The 25,325-nt window shown below is 40.8% G+C and overlaps 1 protein-coding gene across 1 annotated transcript in view; it reads left to right on the top strand.

The window, feature by feature from the left end:
* The window catches only part of LOC115244956 (homeobox protein DLX-5-like), a 25,707-nt gene extending 403 nt beyond the window's left edge, over positions 1 to 25,304 (top strand). Inside the window, exons 2-4 of the mRNA XM_029822985.1 lie at positions 2,738 to 3,240; positions 18,311 to 18,539; positions 23,808 to 25,304. Of these exons, the coding sequence (XP_029678845.1) occupies positions 2,738 to 3,240; positions 18,311 to 18,539; positions 23,808 to 24,054 (979 nt within the window). The 3' untranslated portion in view covers positions 24,055 to 25,304. The remainder of the gene's footprint in view (positions 1 to 2,737; positions 3,241 to 18,310; positions 18,540 to 23,807) is intronic.
* Positions 25,305 to 25,325: the final 21 nt, after the last annotated feature.

Here is a 25,325-nt window from a genome sequence, read left to right as displayed (position 1 = left end):
CGACAATCGAAATATTCTTGCGCAACGCAGTACGTTCGCACGTATATTGCCGGCTAATCAATTTTTCTGGAAAAGTGATAAAAATAAAAGCATTGAAACGATGAACTCGAAGAATTTGGCAGTGTTTTTGGAAAACTGATAGATTCTTTGAATTCATCGCTTTAATGTTTTTATATTTTTCTATTTATTTATTTTTTTTACCGTTCAAATATAACAATCGGAATGCACCACTATGTAAGAATTTGAGATCTAAAAGTATTAATTGTGAAACTGGCAGAGGATTGATCCTCGAGATCAGTTCGACTCCACAAATATATTTAAAAATTAACGAAAAGACGATTAATTTTTTTACGAGCAAGATCGTTGCTTTGATTAATTTAATTGCAGTCTGCAGAAATAAATTAAAAGTCCTTTCGCGGCAAAGATGAATTTAATATAGCGAATTCTCGATCGTAGAACTTCGTAGAGGTGCGAAAAAAAGCGCTTCCTCTTGCGTTCGGTTAAGGGGAAAGATATACGTCTTCTCGATAGGATGTGGAAAATGGCGGGTCGAGCTTGTCGACAGTCACCATTTTAAACCGGCTCATATAAAAGGACGCGCCCGCGCATTTACGCGGTCGGACAGCCACCCCTACGGGGTGGTGCGACTAATCGATCGGTCGTAAGGAACTTCCCGGTAAAAGATATCGACCCGCCCTCTCGAGAAGGATCACCGGTTGGCATGCACCTCGCATAATTAGATTCCGTTGAAAGAGAGTTGGATAACAATGGAGCGGGATTATTGGATAACGGATCATCTCGTTATTGGCTTCTTGCGATCCTTGTTTTTACTGAGAGAGAAAGACAGAGAAAAAAAAATATGAAGAGAATTAAACAAGTATTGATAAAACTGATGTTTCTTTTCTTTTCGCTCTCATACGTCTAAACATATCGCTCGTATGTCTAAAATTGAAAAGACGCAACTCTGCTGCTCTTGCATTCTCCTCATGGCATCCATGATACGATAATACGATGGGACGAACGAACAAGAGAAAAGAAGAGAGAGAGAGAGAAAGGGAGAGGGCAAGAGAGGGTAGTAAGAATATTCTCCGTAATTAAGTCCCGCCACTTCCTCGACTCGATGCGGCGCGGTGCGAGAGAGTGAAAGAGAAGGAGATAGCTATAAGGACTATCCGTGGAGAACGCGGCAAGAGAAGAAACGCGAAGAAAAGAAGCGGCAGAGCGAGCAAGAGAAGGGGGCGAAAAAAGGAGGCACGACGATCGAGCAATAAATAATACAGGGGAAAAAGGCGATCGCGCCTGCAACATTCTGCTCAAATGTTAAATAGGTATCAATTTAACAGCGACCAATGTGCAAGTCCGTGGGCGTAGAGAGCCGTTGCCGGATTGGTTGGACCAACCAACAGTGGGCGAGGCTACCTGGAACTCGGGTGCCGGGAGTCGGCGACGCATCTCGCCGTCCTGGTAGGGATAAACCATCTGGCTTCACCGGTACCCTCACAACGTCTGGTCTCTCTCGACGCGACCGATCCGGATTCACGCACTCGCTGACGCTCCGGTTAAGCCACCGAGGACTCCGAGTTTTTGACGAAACGAAGAACGAGTTCCCACTCTCGTCATTTGGATGATCGCGCGAACGCGGCCTGTTATGTTTTCATGAAGTGCGAAGTCCTTCGCCGCGTGCGTCTTTCGTCTAGTGTTCCTGAGAAATTGGTTTCTCGGCTCTGAGACTGAGACCTGTCAAGATTCGGGCTTATCGTTAGTGCGAGGTCGAGTGTTTTCCGGGAGGAAAAAAATTTTCTCGGTACGATTTCCGATCGACGTAAAGTGACCCACGAAACAGCAGAGGTATTTGTTTTCTTTGTTCAAAATGACAGAGAGACCAGCCTCGAAAGAGGCTCGTTGGTTCCCGATACGCGTTATGAAAAAGAGACGTGATTCAAGAATGGATTTTAGTTTTTGAAGACAGAGTTGATGTATCGACACGGACAGAATTGTTGTTTATGTGTCAAAAAGAATCGATGGCTGATCAAGTCAGTGAACGAAATCAGTGAAATTCGCGCTTGGAATGTAGCATCTCAAACTGGTTAAAAAAGAGTGAAGAGAGAAAGACGGTGAATCAGCGAGAAAAAATTTGGGGAGAAATGAATATATTCGGTAAGTTTTTCCGTCCTGTGTATATAAATGGTACCAGCGTCGGTATACATGCGTAGAAACAAAATGGCCGCCGCTCAACGTGAAATTTATGAGATGGTCCAGGTCAAATTCATTGTGCAATAAATTTAAACGCTCGTCGAACTCTTGAATCCATCGTAATCTAGTCCTTCCGAACAAAAAGTTCTCCCGAATTAATCTTCTCCATTCCATCATTCGTTCCCATGACCTGTCGCTTCGCGGATTGTTGTATACCGTGTAACAACTCCCGATGAAGATACCCGCTGTTTGAAACATAAATCTTTTCGTGGAAACCGATACCAAGCGCCGAGTTCTCGCGAGGAGAAGGAGGGACCATGTCGGAACGCGGCGATAGCGACGTGGACGCGACGGAGGAGATCAACGTAGACGACTCGGATTCTCGTAGCTGCAGTCCGCGAAATTACGCGAGCCACGACGGTCGCCACGTGTCCCAGGAGACGTCCGAATGCTCCACTTCGCCACCCCCGAGCCAAACCGGCACGAGAACGCTGCCGAATGACTCTTCCCGAAGCCACCCGTTCAGCATAAGTCGTCTGCTGGGGGAAGAGCCGGATAGCGACAAGGAGAGAAAATGGTCCTGGGAGGAGGGCAATAATAACAATAACAACAACAACAGTCAGACGTCTCTGGGCGGTGTCCTGGACGATGGCAGGCGGTCCTGGGGCCACGATGTCGAGGAGAAACTGTCGGAGAAGGATGACGACGACAGCACGCCCGACACTCGAGCCAACTCATCGTCCTCGTCCGTTCACTGCGCCTCGGCGGCGGACCTTCTTGCCCCCTTCCGGCTCTTTCCTACCGGTACTAATCTCATCTACACCGGCGGCGGGGTCATAAGGGTACCGGCGCATCGGCCGCCGGGAGCGAACGGTGCACCGACCGGAGCTCTCCCTGCACAGGCCCTGATACCACCCTGGAGCCTGCAGGCCCTACAACACAGTCAACAACAGGCCGCGGCAGCGGGTCTCCACAGGGCGAGTCTCTTGGCGAACCTCGCCGCGCATCCCCTGCAACCGCATCCGCATCTCAAGGATAGACTAGCAGGTATATAGTACATAAGGTAATTTAGTGACATTTCGACATGTGTGCTCTAAGGGATAATAATTTTTAATTAAATAATTATATACATATTGCATGAAAATTGAAGATTAAGCGTGTTAAATTCCTGTTTTCCTATTAACGAGAAAATTGATGCTGCGAAAAATATCATCTCATTGTTAGCTGGCAGACAAATCTCGCGAATATTTATATTTCAAGCAAATAAACTCCATTATCGAAGCTCTTCGATGATTCCTCGGTAATTCTTAAAAAAAGTAGCCTCATTGTTTTGCGTCGATTTCTTTCTCGTTTCTCAGAATTAAATCCACAATGCATATGTGGGGGAGAAAATTTTCCTCGTCAGATTAATGTGCATTTAATCTTAAACATGTTACTGGTGCAAAATGGAATAAGACTTTCGGTAAAGTACATTGATTGTTATTGTTGATTTCTACTTCGTATTGTTAATATCTCGTTGCGTGTCGTATCTTGATTTTGAAACGAGATGATTCCGTCTCGAGTAAATGATGTTTTAGATATTTTCGAGAGAGTAGCAAGAGAGAAAATTAGATTTAAACATTTCGTTCCAGTAGAGAGTTCTTGAATTCACGTATGTAATTATAAAATAATGATATTTCGATGTACATTATATCATCGATCTTCATTAATTTATCGTAATGCGCAAAACAGCGACGTTTTAAATAAAGAATAAATGTCTTAATTTTTAATGAAGTCTAAAATAGCATCGAGCCTTTATTAGATTCTTACACATAGCTGATAATTTAAAAATAAATCTTGAAAACATATTGGATAGTTTAAAAATATGATGATTTAACAAAAAACATATATACTTATACATACTTATTTACAGAGATACATATTTGTATCTTTCTCTCTCTCTCTTTCTCTGCTGGCAGTTATTCAAATATCAGGTTTACATAAATGTATAATTCGCATGACTATATTCTACGATGTGTGGTATCTTGGTAGAAAAAGATATTAGCTATTAAACACTGTGTGAAACATTAATTGGTTTACTTATCTCTCTCGCTATTACGAATCGTTATTATACTATCTCGGCGTGATAACGATCGCGCATGTGTGGTATATATGTTCGATCGAATTATGTGTCTCACTTACATGATGCAGAAGGAACAGATGATTTATGCAATTAGCGAGATTGTCAGATATTATTAATTCCTGGCAGGGGATTGAACCGGCCGTTCGATAGAATCGAGTGACGAAATATAAAGCGACGAGAGGCGTTCCCGGTTGGCGTCGGCGATCATCGATGTCAATTCCTCTAATTGGGATGGGTATATCTTTAGACGGCGACCCCGGGCTAGAGAGAGGCGTGGATCCCTCTACTTGGTGTCATTACTGCGCTTCGCGACTGCTAACCGTATATATAGAGGATATCAATTATATATTAGCGGCGAATTATTCACTCGCGCCGTCGTCGCGATCAGAGTACGAAATCGTCGAAGACACCGAGTGACACTTTAATGGTGTGCGGACAAGCCGAAGTCGTCACGTTACGTTACGTCTCTCGCTTCGTCCGTTCGATAACTCTTTTTCTTCTCTTTGACTTGGATGATCTTGGCAATTTCTAATCTCAATTCTTATTCGGCGATATATTAACGGCTACGGAGAAAAGAGCTTTAAACTCTCGGAATTGAAATTTTAATCCAATGCAAATATGGCGCAAAATATCAGTCATATCTTGTCACGCAAACACAAGCAATAAAAATGCAACAGTTTTGTTTCATATAACATACGTACAATTTATAAACGCGATAAAGTTGCGAAGAAAAAAACACTTTTTCTGTTACTCGGAGTGCCTCGTGTTTCACCGCGTGCTTTCAAGATATCTGTAATTTGCGAAAGCAATTTAAACTCGCAATACATATCTGTCTCTTTCTCTCTTAGAAAGTATAATTTTAATTTGCTTTAATCGGGAGAAAGAGAGAGAGGGAGAGAGAAATACGATACGGGAAATGTTGCTGCGCCGAGGGATCATTACGGGCGCGATCATTGCACGCGGGTAAAGGGACGTAAAAGTGCAAAATGTTAAAATACAGGTACGTGCAAAATACATAATTAACGTTTACATTCTCTCGAATGCGCCGACTTTTTCGTGCGGGTAATGAAACCCGCTATTACTCGCGTGGCGTGAGTGAAATGTATTTATGCGTACGAGCAACATTACTCTCCCGCCCGATTATTTCGTTCGAAGTACGCTTAATGCCTGCCAAAGAGAGAGGAATATCGACACGCAATGAAACAAAGTAATCTTTCAAATATATACGTTTCTATATATGATTCCGCGCGAATGTCGATCGCGACACAATACAATTTTTACAGTGACACTTAGAAATTATCCTGGATATCGCGAATTTTCTTTCGAATGTAAATATCATAAAAACCAATCATAAAGACTTATCGAAAAATATGGCAAATCCATTACTTTTTGCTTAAAGAGATTTAAGATTATAAGAGAGAAACCACATCTAAGACATTTTCTTATAAAAGGCGCATATTAATACATGTATAATATGCACGAAAGAAGCAGTTTTTTAGTAGGAACGAAAATATTGTGATCGATATATGCGCTTGTGAAACATTATAATTAAAAAATAATGCACGCATATATACTTTGAATAATTAAAACCGTTTATTTATGTCGCGATCGCTCGAACGGGGCGAAAATGCTAATTGCGTTTGTGCTGCCATTTATTTAGCATATTACGGCGATCGGAACGGCATCGGACAAGGTGTTTTGGTCGGATCGATCGCGACGCATATATTCCGAATGTGATTTAACTCACGGGAAATATATAAGAGCGCATAACGTTTCGCTTGACGAGCGAACGGTAACTATGTCGTTATTTGCTTTGTGTCTCTTTACCTCGATTATTTCCCGCCACCTGTCATTTTGACACTGAAATGACACTCGATTAGGGTTTGAGGGAGGGAGCCGGGGACTCCGAGTCGACCGGAAATACCGCGTTGCGATTAAGACGCTACATAAATCCGAAACAATTATAAACGGAGACACTAATTGCTCGATTCTCTTCAACATTATCACAGGATTTTTACGTCCAAATATCGATCTTTACGCGTTTCAACGCGACACGCGAATTCGAGAAGGATTTTCGATTCATTGGCCGCTACGAAATAAAACGCTATAAAAATCGAGCATAACTACCGCGAAATCAGGTTGCAATTTATGTTCAGAGAAACAATCTTGCCGATTTGACATAATCGTCTCGCTCTGATTGTAAGCCAAATAGCTCTTCGAGCTGTCTAGTCATCAGCGTAGCACGAAACAAGCGAAATAGACGAAGGAGTTGTATTGTTTCTGGTGTTTTAAATTTATCCGTTTCAACTTTAATCAATGTGACTGTAGCAATATGTAAATCATTTATTTATCTTAGCCCAACTTAGCTCAATCAAATCAATAGTATGCATGTAATTGAAATATAAATTATACATAAATGGAATAGATAATTTACATGTATAAATAATGGTTCATAATAATAATGCGTTTATAAAGATGATTCAACTCGCATAAAATAGTAACGTCTCTTATCTTTATCTAGTTTTTGCATCTGTTTTTATTATCTCGGATTGATATGTATCTTATTACGATTGTGTATTTAACAAGAGATAAAAATTTAATATATGTATACTCGACCTGTTGTCGGTAATCGTTCGTTTGGACACTAATATTTATAGTACCCGATAAGTTTTTCTGGGAAGGAAATATTGTATTTTCATGGGGAGACTAGAGAACTACGCCAATGCGACTGGCAGAATGCGCTCGTCGTTAAAAGTGGGCTCGAACGATTCTACGAATGCTTCGAAACTACACTCCGCGATATTTCTCTTCGCAAAAATGCACTTTGAAGATTGTAATAACTTATGCAGTCGTCGCAAAAAATCGCAAATTTCACAAAAATTTTGTATTTTACACATATGTGACTAAATTCTTATTTTGGAAAAATATATCTAGCCCGTTAATAGTACGAGAGGAATTTACTTTTGGAATACTGTTTTATATCGTCAATTAAATTGACATGACATATCGAGATCTCACGAAAGATAAGATTATTTCGGCAGAATGCTTTCTATTTTCGGTAAATCGACACTTTATTGACTACCGATCAATTAAAATCGAGAAAATCGAGAGCGGAATAAAAAGTTCTATTAAAAACAAATTAAAGTCAAAAAAAAATCAGCGTCAAGAATGCGAAGATTAAGCTAGTATGTGAAATGGCACTTATTAAAGTTTAATAAGTTATTAAAATTTAATTTCGCTATTGCTCGTTTCGCCACGGGGTACTAAATTTAACTTATCCAAAAAGCACACACTATACGTAAAAATACATGTCAATAAACAGTTTCTTTTGTTGGAATTCCAATATTCGGAGATATAATAAAAACGAAAACTGCGTCAAAAGTTATTAATAACAAACTAATATATAAATTACTTAAATTTTAAAAAATATGCAGCATAATTGCAACGATTACCGAACTGCTTTTTAAAATGACACTAGAGCGCATTCTCGACTCGATAGTATATCATCTCAATTGTTTAGCTCTCGGCTAACTTGGACCGGTTTCTAATTGAACTCTTCAATTGTAGTTACCACGCAACGGCAGAACGGGCCCGATGATGATCCTCGGGCGATGAGTCTGCGGACCCGAGCTTGAAACGTTGCGGGGCCCGCAACAGTAATTTTCTACAATGTACGCTCTCTCTGCGCGGACAGAGAGAAAGAGACGTTCAATAATAATTAGGCCTTCGCACTTTTACGTCCGCATATTACTTCTCTGATTTACGCCCTTCTGGGAAATGGTTACCGCACAATGGCACGGGGCGCGGTGAATTCGTTTTAAGATGTTCCTTCTTTTTTTTGCGAACAAGCAAAATCGATTCCCCTTACGTAATGTCGCGTATGATTGTGATGTACATCCGAGACGATATTGGTATGCGTATAAAAAATCCCTAGTGCGTTCCAGAAAGATTCTTTCGAATCATCGTCGTCCGGTATCGACTCCGAGACGAGCTATCATCCTGCGGGAAAAAGAGAGGACGAGCTCTTCTTCTCAACTTCGGAAAGTTAGCTTATACGACTGGCAACACACGAAGATACAGAAAACGGCGCGATGTGTCGATACGCCTCGGGCCCAAAGATAAGCGGGTACCGGGAACAGAGAAAAAAGGCATCGCGTGACCGAAACCTGAAAACCAGAATCCGTCGATGCCGCGGCGGCCGGCGTGGCATCTTCGTCGATGAAATTGTACAAATGTATATATATATATAATATATATATATACACATATATATGTATATGTCCGTTGGCGAATGTGTATATAAATGAATTAAGCGTTACACGTATATAGAGATGCGGTAGCTCGCACAACCCGCAATTTTTAATATTTCGGCGGCCCCTGGGGCCATATTTGCCAAATACTCCCGCACGAGTTATCCTCGCGTTTCAATGAAATATTAGAAATTACGGGGTAGGGTTACATAAAAAAAAATAAAAAAATACGCGTTCATATATATATGTGCTCGTTTTGTTCTCGATTCGACGGCGAATCTGTTGGCCGCGGACGGTAGCAGCGCGTAGATACGTATTATCACGAATTATTACGTAATTAGGACCCTGTTTATTAGCTACTTAAAAATTGGAAATTTGGAGGTCGGATATATCGAGAAACGCTGGCGAGGCTCAAGGTTGGGTGCTACCAATCGAGGATCGAAACGGTGGATCTTCTTGCATGTGGGACTGGACCGCGGTTTATGGTAGCTTACACCGGTATGTGTGTGTATTATATATCCATGGATTCGAAATTTCTTGCGCCGATTTCTATCGGTTGTGAACGGCCGGCGTGTGCGGAAAAATGTTTCCCGGTATTGCTGTAATTTTCACTCGCACCAAGAGTTCTGATTATGCCGTGCTATTTAGTGCGCTAGATGTGCATTTAATTTTTCGGATCGCTTCTGGCGGAAGCGTAACACGGGAGGCAATTGACCTCTACGGTAGTCGGTTCATGACAGTCCGCTCACCAAGCTACGACGATACACACGCGCATTTTTTTTTATTTAGTTTTATTTTAATTATAATTTTTTTATGTATTTTCTTTTTTATGTATCTTTTTTTATATACCTTGTTTTTCCTTCAATTATACATATATTCTTCTAATATTTCCTTTTCCTCTCCGCGTTATTTTTATTATAATACTTTGTGTTATATCTTTTTTTATCTTATCGAGATTCTATATTCTACTAACAATTAATGAAGTATAATATATTTCTACAGAACGCAATATAAAATATCACTATTACTTTCCTATCCTAAGCAACTCTTTGAAAGTCTTGTAATAGGCTCCGTTATGCTTGTAACGACTCATCGGTCTCGACACCGGCTGTGTTTACAAAGGAACGCGATTTGAACGAGGGGCTCGAGCGTGCAAAACGCGATATTTTCAAACGAGGGAGGGTCAATTGATTGGCCGGCCACTTGCAACAAAGCGACCCGGTATTCTCTCGCGTGCGAGATATACGAGAAATCCGCCGGAATCTGCCCTCCTGTCGATCGAGCCATCCCCAGAGACTTCTGTAGCGAGGAAAATACACGCGGGCGGCGAATCTTTTGACCGGCATTTTCGGTACGTCGAAAAAACGCGGCGCCGCGCGTTGACGATATTTTATCGCGAAAACAGGGCGGACGAGCGCCGCCGGGACGTTACGGTTTCCGGCATATCATTCGCGATTTTTTCCAGTCCCCGGAGAAATCGGCGGGATTTGCCGTCGGGTCTTCGGCGGCACGTCAGAGCGAATTTCGGTAAACCTTGATCGCGTCGTGTCGCTCGCCATAACGTATGTGACTGACGAATCCGCCGCGAATCTCCCATATTTCCTCCAATGCCTTTAGCAATCGCGCCGATTTAATTAACCGTGACGATGGCAAGCATTTATAAACGAGATATTAAGCCTGAGATTGTGAATTTACAAGATTTTTCAAACTAATAGCATCGAGTAAAATAAAAATTAAAATAAAATGCGCTGTTTAAAAATGATAATTAACGGGCTGTTGAATTGATGAAACGTACGAAATGCTTACCTCTATACGTGCATGAGAATGCGGGGTAACTTATACGCTGCGGTTTACGATACATTTAGAATATATATGATAGCCCGCGTCTTACTTCAGGGTTACTTTAAATAATACAGAGAATTCGGTCTTATTTAGAACTCGGGGGAGAACGTATTAGGTTCTCGCGACATGCGAATAACTCAACGAAAACAAGAAAGTATATAAAATATGTATAGAAAAATATATAAATGTAAAAATATATATAAAATAACAGTTCTGTCCAATTACATTTAGAATATTAATGCCAAGCGTGCTGTATTTGGTCAGTTTAAAGACGGGACAGTTAAGAATTAAAAATAACGAGATCTGGGTGCGTTTGTGACTGTAGCGGAAGCCTTGAAACCTCTCATAACAATTCTCTAAAAGTGTTCGGCGGCGGATTAAACGTTCGTTTCGCGGCGGAAAAGCAGACGCATGAGAACCACTGGCAGATATCCATAGGCTAAAGGTATTGAGTTTTATCGCGAACACGTGCGAGAGCTTGCTTAATTTTATGCGATTTTTTATCGACGCCTCGTAATATCGATAATGTAAGGCACCGCCGTTTTACCTCTCGCTCCTCCGTTTACCACCCAGGTCGTAGGGGGCTGGAGGAAGGGGGTCTATATCAAGTTATAGAGTTTGAGAAATGATTGGTGCTCGCGACTCTCTCACATCTCCCTTTTTCGATCGACGCGAGTGAAACGAGCCCCTTCCCCCTGCGTTCTAAAAAGTTTTCAACATTACGTAACAATCGGTTAATTAAATCTTTAGGCATAAATTTTATCGAGTGGAAGATCTTATCTTAGCACCGTAAAATGTGTGTAAAACACGCCGAAACAAAGTCATTAATCTTGTCATTACGTTTAGTGCAAAACTTTGCTGTTCTTGAATATATTTTTATCATATTATTTGCACATCTTTATATATATTGAATCGTTATAAATAAGGAATCCATCGGATAAATAGACGCGAGATGAGGATGGCACAAAAGATTAAGAAGCATGGAGGGTTGCATGTCGCGGTTTCTTCATCGCTTCTTGCTGTTAGGAAAATATGGTAGAAAACGGAACATATCCTTTATGAAAATTTTTCTTCTCGCGACAAATCCATTTCTTTAACCTTCCTCGAAGACCGAGGGAATAAAATTTAAAGATTGTAATTCTCTTACGCGTTTCTTATCGGCATTTTATCTTAAACAATTTTCACGATCGGAATCGTATCGAATTTACATTCCAAGGGAAACGTTTAGTTTTCATTCCTCCTTCCCTTCGTCGTTCTAATTAAGTTCTAACAAAGTACCAGCACCCCCATTACCGTACTTATCCTTTGCAGGCTTACAACGCTCCGCCGCGATTCCTCGAACGGCTTTAATTAAAGAAAAGAATGTCTAAGTTCACCTCAGATACGAGGCGCACAACCAGTATACTTGCTGCTGAAAATATTCTAAATATTCTTATCCGATAAAAGTCGCGTGCGAGTAAAACGAATCGCAACAGCTTATTCAATTCACATTCTTTTCATCAAAATCCGACGGTAACTAAACTTATATCAATCCTTATTAATCTCTCGGCAGAAAAGTGTATTTCTTCAAGGCAAGAGTAGTATGTCGAGAAACAGAAAAGGGGAAATCAAATGTGGCAAGCAATTTGAACATACGGGAAGCGTGTCTAAGATGGCGATATTAGGCGAGGGTTGGAGAACGTAATTTTATAGAATGGAATATGCTTTCTACGAATCCGTTTAGTGCCCTTTAGCTGTCTGCTATGTCGGTTCAATTACATACTGTCGGCGGTACATGTGTGAGTGCGTACATATAAATATATACGTTGTATATATCGACGTTTTCTAAATATGTGCAGATTTCGTAATGATAGAAGCCTGGTAACATTTTTAGTAAATCTCTCATAAAGATACAGCTATAGATAGGGTTGCACCTGAAAGTGCACCTGAATGTTCAGAGACCCCAGATGCTATTATCTTCAGTGAGTGCGATACTTCTCGACATGTCTTACATCTTCATTTCATTTATGGATTTTGCTGAGTTTGCAACTTTGCGTTCGTGTAATTAAAATCTGTAACCACGTGTGGGACAAACATCTTAACAAAATAATTATTGAGCTTCTGAGGAAAAAGTCATTCGCGCTTTTCAATTATTTTTTTATTATTTTTTTATTGTTTTAATTAAGTACGATAGAAAAGAGAAGAAGAGTGGAAGTTTGAGGGAGGTTATATACACAATCCGTTAAATAAAAATAATGAAAATAAATCTGATAGAAGCAGAAACTATCGATGCGCTACTTTTTGCGTGTAAATGAGAATAAAATAGACACGCGAGGTCTAAATTTAAATTGCAGGGAATAATTTCTGAATAAAGAAAAAGAGGAACATCTACAACAGATGTTTATTAAAATAAAGAAGACGAAGAGTTTTGTTTATGGACGATGAAAAACGGTGTTCAAAAACTATTAACTTGAGAACTAAAGAGGATAAACAGAGCCTTGCAGGATTATCTGCGAGAGGATTAAGAGGGTTTGGGTCGAGGTTTGGCGACAAGTGCCTCGAGCGCGAAATACAGAGAGGAATCTTCTCCTTTTCAACGACTTCGACCGCGGTTACCTGGTCGTGGAATCCGCGCTGCGCGCAGAAAAACAATTTACTTTGAAGGCCGCAAACTCCATTACCAGGCAGAACGTGCTCAAAGCGTAATGACTTTCTCTAGGTCCGCCGCTGCGACAGCGACCCGCGATTGCATCACCAAATGATTTCAGGCCTGGTCTCTTTCTCGGTCGCGGGAGGAACCGTCATCGTCGTCGGCAAAGGTTATGTTACAAGCTCAGTAGGTCACCGAAGATGAAACCGTTTGCGCGTATCGTGGAAAACCCGCCAATTTTTATTAGAATTTTTCCATCCCTTTCTCTCGCTGTACGCGCTCGAAAGCTTGTAGAGATTTTTTGATGCGATTATCGTCATCTCAAAAAAACGAGCTATATTTCGCAGATTTCTTTATATTGTTTCAGTAGCTTGGAATTTGGGACACGCAGATATACAAAGAGATGACACGATATTTCTGCAATCATAAGTTTTGTGAATGATGAGAATCAGTCGATGGAGAGATTGTCCACCGACATCCAGCATTTTTTTAAACGATTCTGTACAATTCCATATCAAAGTAATTAAAATTGCCGAGTGGATTAATCGACGCGCGATGAATATTTTGGATTTAATGGACCACAGTTTACAAAAATACATGGCGATTGTTCGACAAATATAATACATTACCCAACGTATCAATTACAGATAAGACGAACGATAATTGTAGCGCAAGAATTTAGATAAAAGATAGAGATTAGAGGCAGATTGACGTTTTTGCTTGACGAGTATACATATATAATGTAAGGTTGGCGAAATCTTAACGCGAACTGAAAATATGTCAATGACTTTTGCTAGGAGGCTGTGTGCGCGCGCGTTTATTTACTCTGATCATTTTGCGGCGACGTGCCGCCATCTTGTTTTTACGACTACCCCGGACATGCCCTTATATTAGTCTTCTGTGGTGAACAAAATCTTCTCGTGATATTCCTTATTTGGTAACGCGAAAATCTTTATTCTAGCTTGAATTTCTACTGCGATTGATATTTGAATTATCACAATAAGAACGGTAACTAGATTTCGCGATGATAATGATAGTAAAAATACTGAATATGTCTTTACAGTAAGATTTTTTACGCATGAGATAGAGGCAGAATAAATCAGACTAATTTACATAAATTAGACAAAATTAAATTTTAATATATCCCACCTATCATATATTCCACCTATCATCCCGTAAAAAGACCGGCATGTTTTTTGCGTTTTACGCTAAAACAATGAACGATAGTAATTCGCAGGATAAGATTTTTTCGGACGGCACATTGTCAAAATAATACTATCCCACGAATTGTCATCTAAAACCATTTAGGCGCAACTTAGAAAAAACTTTATTTTTGTGTAACGGGTCCGCTTTCGCGAGTGCGCGGATTAACTCTGCCGGGATCAGGGCTCGAGAAAGTGGTGAGACACACAGTAGACAAGGATGTAAATTAGTCTGATTTATTCTGCCTCTATCTCATGCGTAAAAAATCTTACTGTAAAGACATATAGACTTTGCAAATTATTATACTGAAGAAAATTATCTAATGATTAAAATATATTTTCTCTCTCTCTCTCTCTCTCGTGTTAATAAATTTGATATTTTGTATAATTTCCAATTTAATACTTTCTTTTTGAAAGCCTATAATTTTTCGATATAAAGTAGAGAAACTTACTTTTGATTTATAAGCAATATTTCAATATCTAACGGTAATAAAATATTTCAAGAAAATAAAAGACAAATATAATAAAAATAATCATTATATCTGATATTGTTTAGTAATAAAATATTTCAATATTTTATTTTTAAATAACATCAGATATAATATTAGTTATTTTTATTATATTTGTCTTTTATTTCCTTCGTTACATAATAAAAAATATTTTTAAATAACATCAGATATAATATTAGTTATTTTTATTATATTTGTTTTTTATTTCCTTCGTTACATAATAAAAAAAAAAAAAAAAAACGCTTTGTATTATAATACTTCGTTCTATTTAGATCATCTGGATCTGTCCTTCTTTTTAAAATTTTTCCTTTTGGAAGTATCACTTTGATGGCAGTAATTTTTAGCGTCGGAAATCGACACAAAGATTCCACGGTAAAATATTTCCAAAGTCGCGTTTTAACCATTTGACAAATCGCTACATTAAACCGCCGTTGAACACGCTAACGACGACGACTTCGTACGACGATATCGTCGGATACACGAAAGCGCGATCAAGCACGAACCAATTTCGTAAGAAGACAAACAAAGATGTAATGTACGACTTTTCTTTTTCTCGACTCTATACTTTTCGAGAAACAAATCGACGCTATAAGCAAATTTCATTAATCCTTTAATAGAGATTTGCTTTCTAATACCTGTGCGATGCGAGTCCACACACACGTTTAAATGTCAGATTGGGAACAAGCGGCGCCTTAAACGCAGTTAATTAACAGGAATCGAGAGTGTTATCATCAAACCCTGAGTTATGGCTGGCAGAGCGGAGCCTAATTGGTTTTACGAGACGGTCGCTTCTTCCCCTTTTCTCGATATCAAAAGTTCCCGGTCACTTTGGCGGAGACCGTTCCTCTTCCTCGCCTCGTAACAAACGCCATTAATTAATTGTTCGGCATCGATCGTATGCGCTACTCGATAGTAAACATCGTTACTCGTTGAGACGATCCTGTGCTCCAGAGAGACTCGCAAGGTATCATCAATAAAAAAACAAGAAAGAAAACATAAACGCCGCGTATTTAACGTATCAACGTGAAACACAAATAACGGCTAAAAAAACCACTATGTAGGTTACGGGAGTTGTATAGCAGACAACGTTTCTCTTAATAAAAATCATCAATATAATATTCCTTCTTATTCTTTAATTTTTTAGTTATTTCGATACTCTGATGGGCAGAAGATTGATAATCGTTCCATTATCGCTTCTATTAAAGAAATATAAGCTTCCATTTTTATAGAAATATAGATTATATATTTTTTATGCCCCACGTTATCATCACCTTATCCATGTCACGAAAGTTTTGTCGGAACCTTTGCGAATCCTTGTACAGGCGTGTATCTGACCATTCTGCGAAGGTAATTACGAGTTATAAGAAAGAGAGAGAGAGAAAGAAACCGCGCCGGCATTAGTCTAGTACACCGCGATAATTTAACGAAGTATAATAGCTACTACGCGATTATATCGTCCTAATAAGCGCAAGAACGATGACGCAAGAGAGCCTTTCGCGCGCGAGCGGGATAAGAATGTGAGAGGCCAATGTGAGGTCGAAGCTCGCTGGAGCGAATTACGCGGGTGGTCGCCGCGGGAACAAAACCGAGAGAGCGAAATATGGTGCGGTCTGTTCTTTCTTGATGATGATGCTCGCCGTATCATCATAATTTGCGTGCCACTCGCACGTCGCCGACAACATATTGCACGAGGCAATTGTGAGAAATCAATCGGGAATATTCCCGATGCGGTCTCTCGAATCATTTATCAATTGTAGTCATTATGTCGCGCGCATACACGCGTATACGTGTTTGTGCGTGCGCGCCTCCAAGCGTAATCGAGGATCGCTGATTACATGCCGTATAAATCATGCATTTCTCGCAAATCACGAGGAATCGAATGAAAATTGATGGGACGATGACTAATTGCAAATATTTTTTTATTCCCTTCTCTCATTCCCGTAACATTCATCGAATATATATTTAAGAATCTGTCAGAGGTATTATTTATAGGTAGTTGATTGCTTTACAGGAGCGTGAGATATCTCGCGGTTCGTCCGATACACATTTTGACGTTTACGGATCGATGAGGAAAATCGCGAGTGAACGCGTTAATGAGATTATTATTTGAATCGCTCGCGATGGGATCTATTTCTGGACAAGGGGCGGCGATAAAGGACGAACGGGGTAAAACGGGGGGTGGAGATAAAGGGGCCGCGTAATGGGATAATATTCGCTCGATGGCCCTTTTACCCTTTATAACGATGATTCCTCGGTTTTGCAGCAAATTGTGCGGGAGAGGATGAGCCCGGTCGACAAAACGCGAGGAGAGATACTCGGTCCATTCGTATATCTCTCGGCGAAAAATATCTCGTTTCTTTCGCGTTGCCGTTGTCGCGTCGAAAAAAAAAAAGAAAAATTGAAAGAAATGTATCTCGATAGAATAGCCGACATTCATTCGTGTATTCGTATAAATATCGCTTAAACACACGCGATCCTCGGATCGAGTTTATGCGGGGGGAGAGTGGAGGGGGAAGGGGAAAGGGGAAGCCATAATGAGAGGGTACCTGGAGCATATTACTCGTGTTATTTAGCAATAAATCAAAGTTGAAAATGTAGACCGTTATTGTACATGACGCTGACTATATCCCTTTGTTCCTCGCTTCGAAATTGCATCGAAATAAGTAGTACGTCGACGATTGTTTCTTATAAATACGAACTGGTTGAACGCAGACACGATTCCGTAATCCACGACGAGAGATTACATTCCAGCGTTATCAATTCTCTAATTAATTCGGTGAATAATTTGAAAGCTCATACAGTTGGGAATCGCACACAATCGCGGAAATGTTGATCGTTGAGCTACAATCACTAAATTCGCTTTAACGTTCGAATTCTCCTCGGATATACCGTGTTTTAATCCATTAGCAGCAGCCGAGGACGGCGATTTGCTTTCGCGATATCCACGCGCAGGTTATTGCGTATCCGGTCTTTGGTATATCCTCGTGAAATTGGTAATATCGCGTACTTTCTCATTACATATGAAAATCCATTCGCTCGCACGCGGCATTTAGCGTAGTTACTCGCGCTCTATTACTACGCTAAGGGAGATAAGTGTTTAATGACACCGATAGCCGCCTATCGAGACGTAATAAAAGACGGAGCGAGCGGATATTAAGCGAGAGAGACGTTGGAGCGATGTTCGACGAACGTAAATTACGATATCGTCCGTCAAAAACTTTGTCCGTCTATCGAACTATCGATTATATCGCATTAATATCGTAATGACTCGGATATGAATAATAAAACGCCGGCACATCTTTACGATGACATTTTTCGATGACAGTTCGTTATTTCAAGTAAATTCCTCCTAATCCATAGAGCGACCTACCGTGTCACTTCAACTAGGATATTTCTTTAAACGTATCGACAACCTGTTCAATTTAAATTTAAACGCTCCTATATTTAGAATACCGTAAAAGGGACACGCGCTGACGTAATAGCGACAGAATGTCGCCAGCAGTGTGTATAGGAAACGTCCGCTTATCAACTATTCTTTTTCCTTTTTCTCTTTCTTGACGTAGTGGCCGGAGCATTTCCGAGGCGGATCGGTCATCCCTATCAGAACCGGACGCCGCCGAAGAGGAAGAAGCCGAGGACCAGCTTCACGAGGCTGCAGATCGCCGAGCTGGAGAAGCGTTTTCACAAACAAAAGTACTTGGCATCCGCCGAACGAGCGGCGTTGGCCAAGTCGCTGAAGATGACGGACGCGCAGGTGAAAACCTGGTTCCAAAACAGACGGACGAAATGGAGGTGAGTCGAGGCGATATTTTATAACGAAACCCGAAATATCGTGGCGATTTATCGCGGCGACGTTTGTTAACGACGATTTGTAGAACGATCGTTGTTTCCACGACGAATGAATCTTCCGGAGGGAGAGGGATGGGGGACGAGGAAGGGAAGGGAAGGAAAACGCGAGCTGGAAACCGCGCTCGGAATGTTAATAGCGGGTTAGCCGCGGCCTGACGCGTATATCTGTAAACGCATTGGCAGTCAAATGTATTGGAGTCTCTTCAAGATAAGGGAGAACGAAAACACGTCATTTAGATAAAAAAAGGGGGCGTAGGGGGCCCGTTTGCAGCGCGGGTCTCCGATACCGGGGGCGTCTCGGCGGCGAGACGGCGGGCCCTGACGACATTCTCCGAAGGATTCTCTTTGTCTCTCTATCCTTCCATCTCGTATATACGGCATACCCATCGTTCTGTTCTCTCTTCGTTCTCCTCGACCGCGTCAGAATTTCTAAAATCATCGTCGCGCTGTGGAGTCCTTGGATCGTTTTCTACGAAATGCGCGTTGATAAAGCGGTAAAAGTCCCTGCGGAGAGATTTCCGAGGGTTCACGACGATGATTCTTAAACGTCAACCGTGCCACGATCGGTCGATGGACCTTTTCGACGGATCGTTTCGTCGTGTTTTCCGTATTAGTCGGTGAGACGGTTTGTCGAGAAATTAAATTTCGGCAAATTTAAATTTTCGATGTTGCAAATATCGCGATAAGGATCGTTTCTTCGATGTCTCTTCGAAAAATATCGCGAATCAAAAATTCTTTCAATTTTAACGTGCGCTATTTACACCGGTATTGTCACGTGACGTGCGGCTTGAGAAACGACGTGGCGTTAAAATATGAACCTTTCTAATTTCGTTTGTGATAATTGCCTAATTGCGAGTCTCGAACAGACTTAGTTACAATCATTATTCAATTTCCCGATCTACTTTTGGTATGAAAGCGGCTTAAAATTATACAATGTAAAAACAGTTACTTTTATCTGTTAAAATACGCATCTCGCAGAAATCGTGTGTTCTCAAACACGGGTTACAATAAAAATCAATTGATTCTATTTGCTGGCTCTCTCTCTCTCTCTCTCTCTCTCTCTCTCTCTCTGTCTCTCTATCTTTTTCAATTTTCAATATTGCATAACTCAGTAATTGACATCTCGATATCGAAAGGAAAACCGCAAGAGCTTCTCGCAACAAGATCTATCTCTCTCTCTCTCTCTCTCTCTCTCTCTCTCTCTTTCTCTCTCTATCTTTTTCAATTTTCAATATTGCATAACTCAGTAATTGACATCTCGATATCGAAAGGAAAACCGCAAGAGCTTCTCGCAACAAGATCTATATATTGTCTCCGATTACGGACGCAAGTTCCAAGACTTATCTCATACGTGTCTCATATGCATATGGAGACGAGCGAGAAGTTTTTTGTCGTCGCGAGAGAGGAGCAAGCGTAAAATTCAATTTAGAATCCGACGACATGCGTTATCTGTCTCAGTACGCTCGGGAACGTTATCGCCGTGACAGGTACATTTGTCTAGAATGTTACGACGAGTTAACTTCACGTCGGAGTGACAAGTACATCATTTTTAATTAAAGACGCACGCACGACAGGGTAATAATGCGCGCGATCAATAACGCGTCACCGCGCGCGGACTTTTTCCTGTTTGGGAGTCGCGCTGTGGAAATATATGGAAACAAAAATCTCGGGAAGGGACATGACCGTCGGAAATCTTAGAGAAATTTTCGAAATTTTTCTTTCTTTTTTATTTAACGAGAGATCTCTCTTTCTCTCTCAGTTTATTTTTTTTTACCAGAGTGTCTACTCAAATTTTGTAAAAAAAATTCTCTGAAAATTCCCTAATCTTCCAGTATTTTTGTTCAAAATTCCAGGTAAAGAGAATATTTTTAAAATTTTTTATCACTAAAAATTACAATAAAAAATATATGTACTGCATATTTAATATTGTATTAAATATACAAATAGAGAGATAGATATATATATTTATAATATATTTTAAACACATAATTCATAACTTGACTTATCGGCGGAGAGATTACCGATTGCTTACAATATAAAAATATTATCAAAGAGAATTTTTTTAAATTCCCCGATAAAATTTTATTAAAAATTTTCCCAATAAAATTCCATGAGAAATCCCTGATTTCTCCAGGTATAGAAGAAATTCCTGAGGATTTCAGGTTTTCATGTTTTCCCAGAGAGTAGATACTTCGTTTACATAGAGCAAAACTGCAGACAGCAGTTCGAGCTTGTTCGACGATCAAAATCGTCGAGAAATTCGAAGAGGATGCGCGCGCTCTCGTCTTCCTCGGAGCGCGCATAACACGCAGAGCCTTAACGCGACGCGAGTGCGCGGTGCGGTCCGGCGTGCAGCTGCGTTTAAAGTAACGAGATGACTGTAGGCAGAGATGAGATAACTCGGCCTCAATAATTCAGATACCTAACAGCTTAGCCCTGTCCCGTACATAATGTAGTCTCTTCCCTCCCGTCGCGCGCGCACCCCATCTCCCCCTTCTTCACCGTCTCGCTTTGACTGCCAATCCTCCGCGTTCCCCCCTTTCCTTCCCCCCGTCACCTCTTTCAGCCCCTCCGCGGGAGAGCTTCTTGGCTTTTAAACTGTCAAACGTTCTCGAATCCGTTGGCTGAATCGTTTCGATCTCTGCCGGGCCGGTTCGACCCCACCGATCTGCGTCGTTAAACATTCATCGGTTACAGTGTAGGATCAGGCCGGTAACGTTCAAACACGACTCGCAGGCACGACGATATATCGCCCGCGTTTAATATAGCAGGTAGTGCGTAAGAAAAATCAATCCGCATTATGCGCCGCGATTCGGGATGATTAGAGTTTATTGTCGCAAAAAGTTTTAAAAGTGTCTTTGAGATACCAGTTTTAACACAATGTTACTAAATTATAAAAGCGTCAAGATCTCACACGTTGAAATATTTTTCTTTAAATTATTTCGGTAATTAATAAAACAGAAATATAATAATGAATCGCGATGAGAGGAATATGACGGGTTAATTAGAGCGAAAGAATCGCGAGCTCGCGTTCTGTCATTCTGTCCGCGAGTCGATCTCTACATCGGGTTCCGAGAGCGTGCGCTAAAGTATAAAGATAAGAGTAATGTGTCCCAGGTTGCGAGAGAATATGGTTATGCCGGCCGCAGTGGATAGGGCGAGGCTGCGTCGGGGGCTGCAAAATGTAATCGGCACGGTGTCGTCAATTATTAATCGCTAACCGCGTTAATTACTTGCAGAGGCGTAGGTGCACCTGTCACTGCCGCAATGGCGTAGCCGCAATGGATTTCGGAGACGGGCGGCGGCGAGAGATTCAATCGCCACGGACGGCTGATAAAAGCAATAACGCGCGTTAAATTCTCGCTCCGTTTCTATTTTCAATTGTATTTTACTCTCTCGCGATGCGATACACCATTCGTACTGTTACTTATTCATTGCCGTGACAACGCGCAATTATTAACCCTGGAACACTAACAGGGATGAATAAAGTAAACCCGGAGAAAGTTTAAAAATTTTGCCACGTATTTAAATAAAAGAATATTAAATACTATACATCTTATAATGTAAAAAGAATGCTATAATTTATTATAGTAATAAATGTTTTTATTATAATTAAAAGTATTTAATTTAATTTAATTTAAAAGTATTTATTACAATTTATATTAATAATAAAAGGATATTAAATTTCTATTATAGATGTTTGACAGATCAACAAAGCATTCATGTGTGTTTTTTTGAATATGTTGAATGTTTAAATGTGCAGATGTTATTTTACGCAAATAAAAAGTAAAACGCCTCGCGTCTCGTTTAGCAATTACATATGCTTGTTAAGGAGATCGATTCGATAAACGAGGAGAGTCACAATATCAAGACGAAGGTTCGAGAGTACGTTCGGGATCGACGACTTTCGGGAATCGGAAAGTAAATTTCGAAACGGCAAGCGATCGCCGCGTCGCCGGTACCACCGGGTAGCTCGTTAATACGTATCGGGCAAAGAAAATTACAGGAAGTTGTTTGTCGGATCGTGTTGCTCAACTCGCGGCCGAAAAAGGCGGGCAAAAAGAGGGTCAACGAGATAGTACCTGCGCCGCGATAGGACGTAACGCGGCATAATTCGTAAGGAGGACACGGACGTCCGCGCCACTGGTCTTTAGTGAGGTCCACGGGCATTATACCAGGAGGAGAACCAGTTTTAGAAAATTATAACGATCGCGCGCCACACAAGCAATTGTGTTAGTTGTAGGGAAACGGGATTAGCTCGCCTCCCATCGGGTTCGTCCTGTCACGGAAGCTCATTTCGTCAGAGTGATCGTCAAAACTGCAACGTCTAGGCAAATCTTGAAATAGACGCGTTTATTCGTAACTGCTGTTGTAACAATGGTGTGATCAAAAAAAATTTGTTTTTTGACGCAAAAATGAGATTAAATAAAAAATATAATATTCTTAACAACAAACACACAATGATACGATGAAAAAAGTTTGCTGTTCACCATCATTTGGGCGATCGCGCGCGCAAGCTCTATCGACCTTACCAAACGGGTCGGCCATTTTGCGGCGCCCTAATAGATTTAGCGCTAGAAAACAGACATCGCGCGAGCCACCCTGCGGCAAGGTGGTTGCCGCTTCCCGCCATAGTGACGAATCGAATTAACTTTATTACATCCGTCTTCTGTTTTCCGCCCCAACGACCGCCACTCTATTTTCGCCCCGTCCTTTACTCCGCCTCGCTTCCTCTCACCGAGTATGCTCCGCGCAAGTCGCCCTTGCTTATTGTTAGTCCCGATGCTGTGCCAGGTATTAGTCGATTTAAGTGTATATATTGATCAAAAATTAACAAAATAGTTATTAAAATAAAAATATGTACAAAGATTATTTCTATTACTGGATTATACATATAAATGATTAATAATGACACATAATAATTTATTTATACGTTAATTAAACTCCTATCTAAAATACTTAGCTGAATTTACAAATCAAAAATATAAATATCTCAAATATGTATTTCTCGCAATAATCGAATAATCAAAATCCTGCTTAAAGTATCAAAGTTGATGATTGAAAATTGAAATTAAAAAAAAAGAAGAAAAATCTCAATCCAGAAGAGTAGATGATATATCTATCAAATCTCATTCTCATATAACAATGTCAGCTATTTCGATTCTGAACCGACGAATTAATCCGGAACAATGTCACTCGATCGTGTTGCAGGAGACAAACGGCGGAGGAGCGGGAGGCTGAGAGACAGGCCGCGAATCGGCTGATGCTGTCCCTTCAGGCCGAGGCCCTCGGCAAGGTGGCGTACCCAACGTCGGTGTCTGGGCATCCGGGTGGCACGCCAGTGTCCAGCTTGGACGGCAGACAGCAGTCGTCGGCGACGGCATTGACCCATCCTGGGGTGGGCCAGTGGGCCTCCCCTTATGGTCCACCGCAGCCTCTCGCCGAACCAATTTGCTGAAGCGCGACGACGAATCGAAATAGTCTCGCCAAGTGAACCGTCGCACCATCGTCTTCGTCTCGCGTCCGACGAGGATCAGATCGGAACGAGTCGGATATCAAACTCGCTCGTTCATCAATTTCGATCTATGTACATTCCGTTCCTTCATTTGCTTCACGAGATTAGCGAACGGCGGGACACTCATTCGCTCATCGGTCAATCAATATAAGGTAATGATAGAGGAGATTTTTTTTTCATTTGTTTTTCTAGAATAGTTATACGAAACGTAGGCTACATTCTAGAGCATCGCCTTCCTTCTGCCTTACGATATTCAGGCGACAACCATGAACACGAACGTCCTAATGAGCACCGCGAAATCGAACATATGTACATTGCCTTACGCACCACGTATTCTCGGAGTTGTACCGCTTGTTTAGCCACAGCTCGAGGTTTTGCCATATTATTGTCACGGTTTAAGCAGTTAAGCAGCCGCGAGCAGCCGATATATCGTCAATACGACACGATAATCGTCCTGAATTTATCATGTACGAAAAATCGGATCGCATTAAAAGCGTCCGTTCTTCCTCGCGAAATGAAATTGTCGCCATTAAGCCCGGTTGACGCGACATTATCGACATGTACGTGTCTCAATTCGACGAAATAAAGCCGTGGGAGTGAGAGAAATCCTCTCCGAACGTTATTTTCAGATCGCGTCAAATGAGTCCGAACGTTCCGATAATTTATTGACCTACTCGATCTTTTCTAAAGGGAAGCTGTACGTTATGCATCGTGTCGAGAGAAATCGTTGATTGCAAAAGCGAAGACTAAGGTCCGTATTTACATCCTCATTTAACATCGCATTTCACGCTGGATGTGGCCGGATAAATTCTAAACATTATCGTAGATGCACTAGCGAATAATCAGTTAAGAGGAATATATTGTTGAGAGGGAGGGATAGAGATTCAATTCTTTTTTTAACGACTAAAAATATTTTTCCATCATAAAAATGTAAATGCGGACCTAATGGAACAGTTGACATGACATATCTTGTGTACATATTAGGCACCATAGTTGTAATTAGACATTATATTATACTTGTACGATATGAAATATACTTGTATACGCGAAAAAGAAAAAGCGCTGTCGTGACAACGTATCGACGGCGTACGTTCTCTTTGATTGTTATATGCGTCCTGTATATATTACTTTGCGCAACGCGCGACAAGAAATTCAATCAAGATTACATTATATCCCGGAATATTATTATGATATTATTATTACATATATATATA

This window comes from Formica exsecta, unplaced genomic scaffold, assembly GCF_003651465.1.
Source record: "Formica exsecta isolate Colony F162 unplaced genomic scaffold, ASM365146v1 scaffold893, whole genome shotgun sequence".
Taxonomy (NCBI): domain Eukaryota; kingdom Metazoa; phylum Arthropoda; class Insecta; order Hymenoptera; family Formicidae; genus Formica; species Formica exsecta.
The sequence above is the reverse complement of the archived record's forward strand: the minus strand, read 5'-3'. Positions and strand labels throughout refer to the sequence as shown.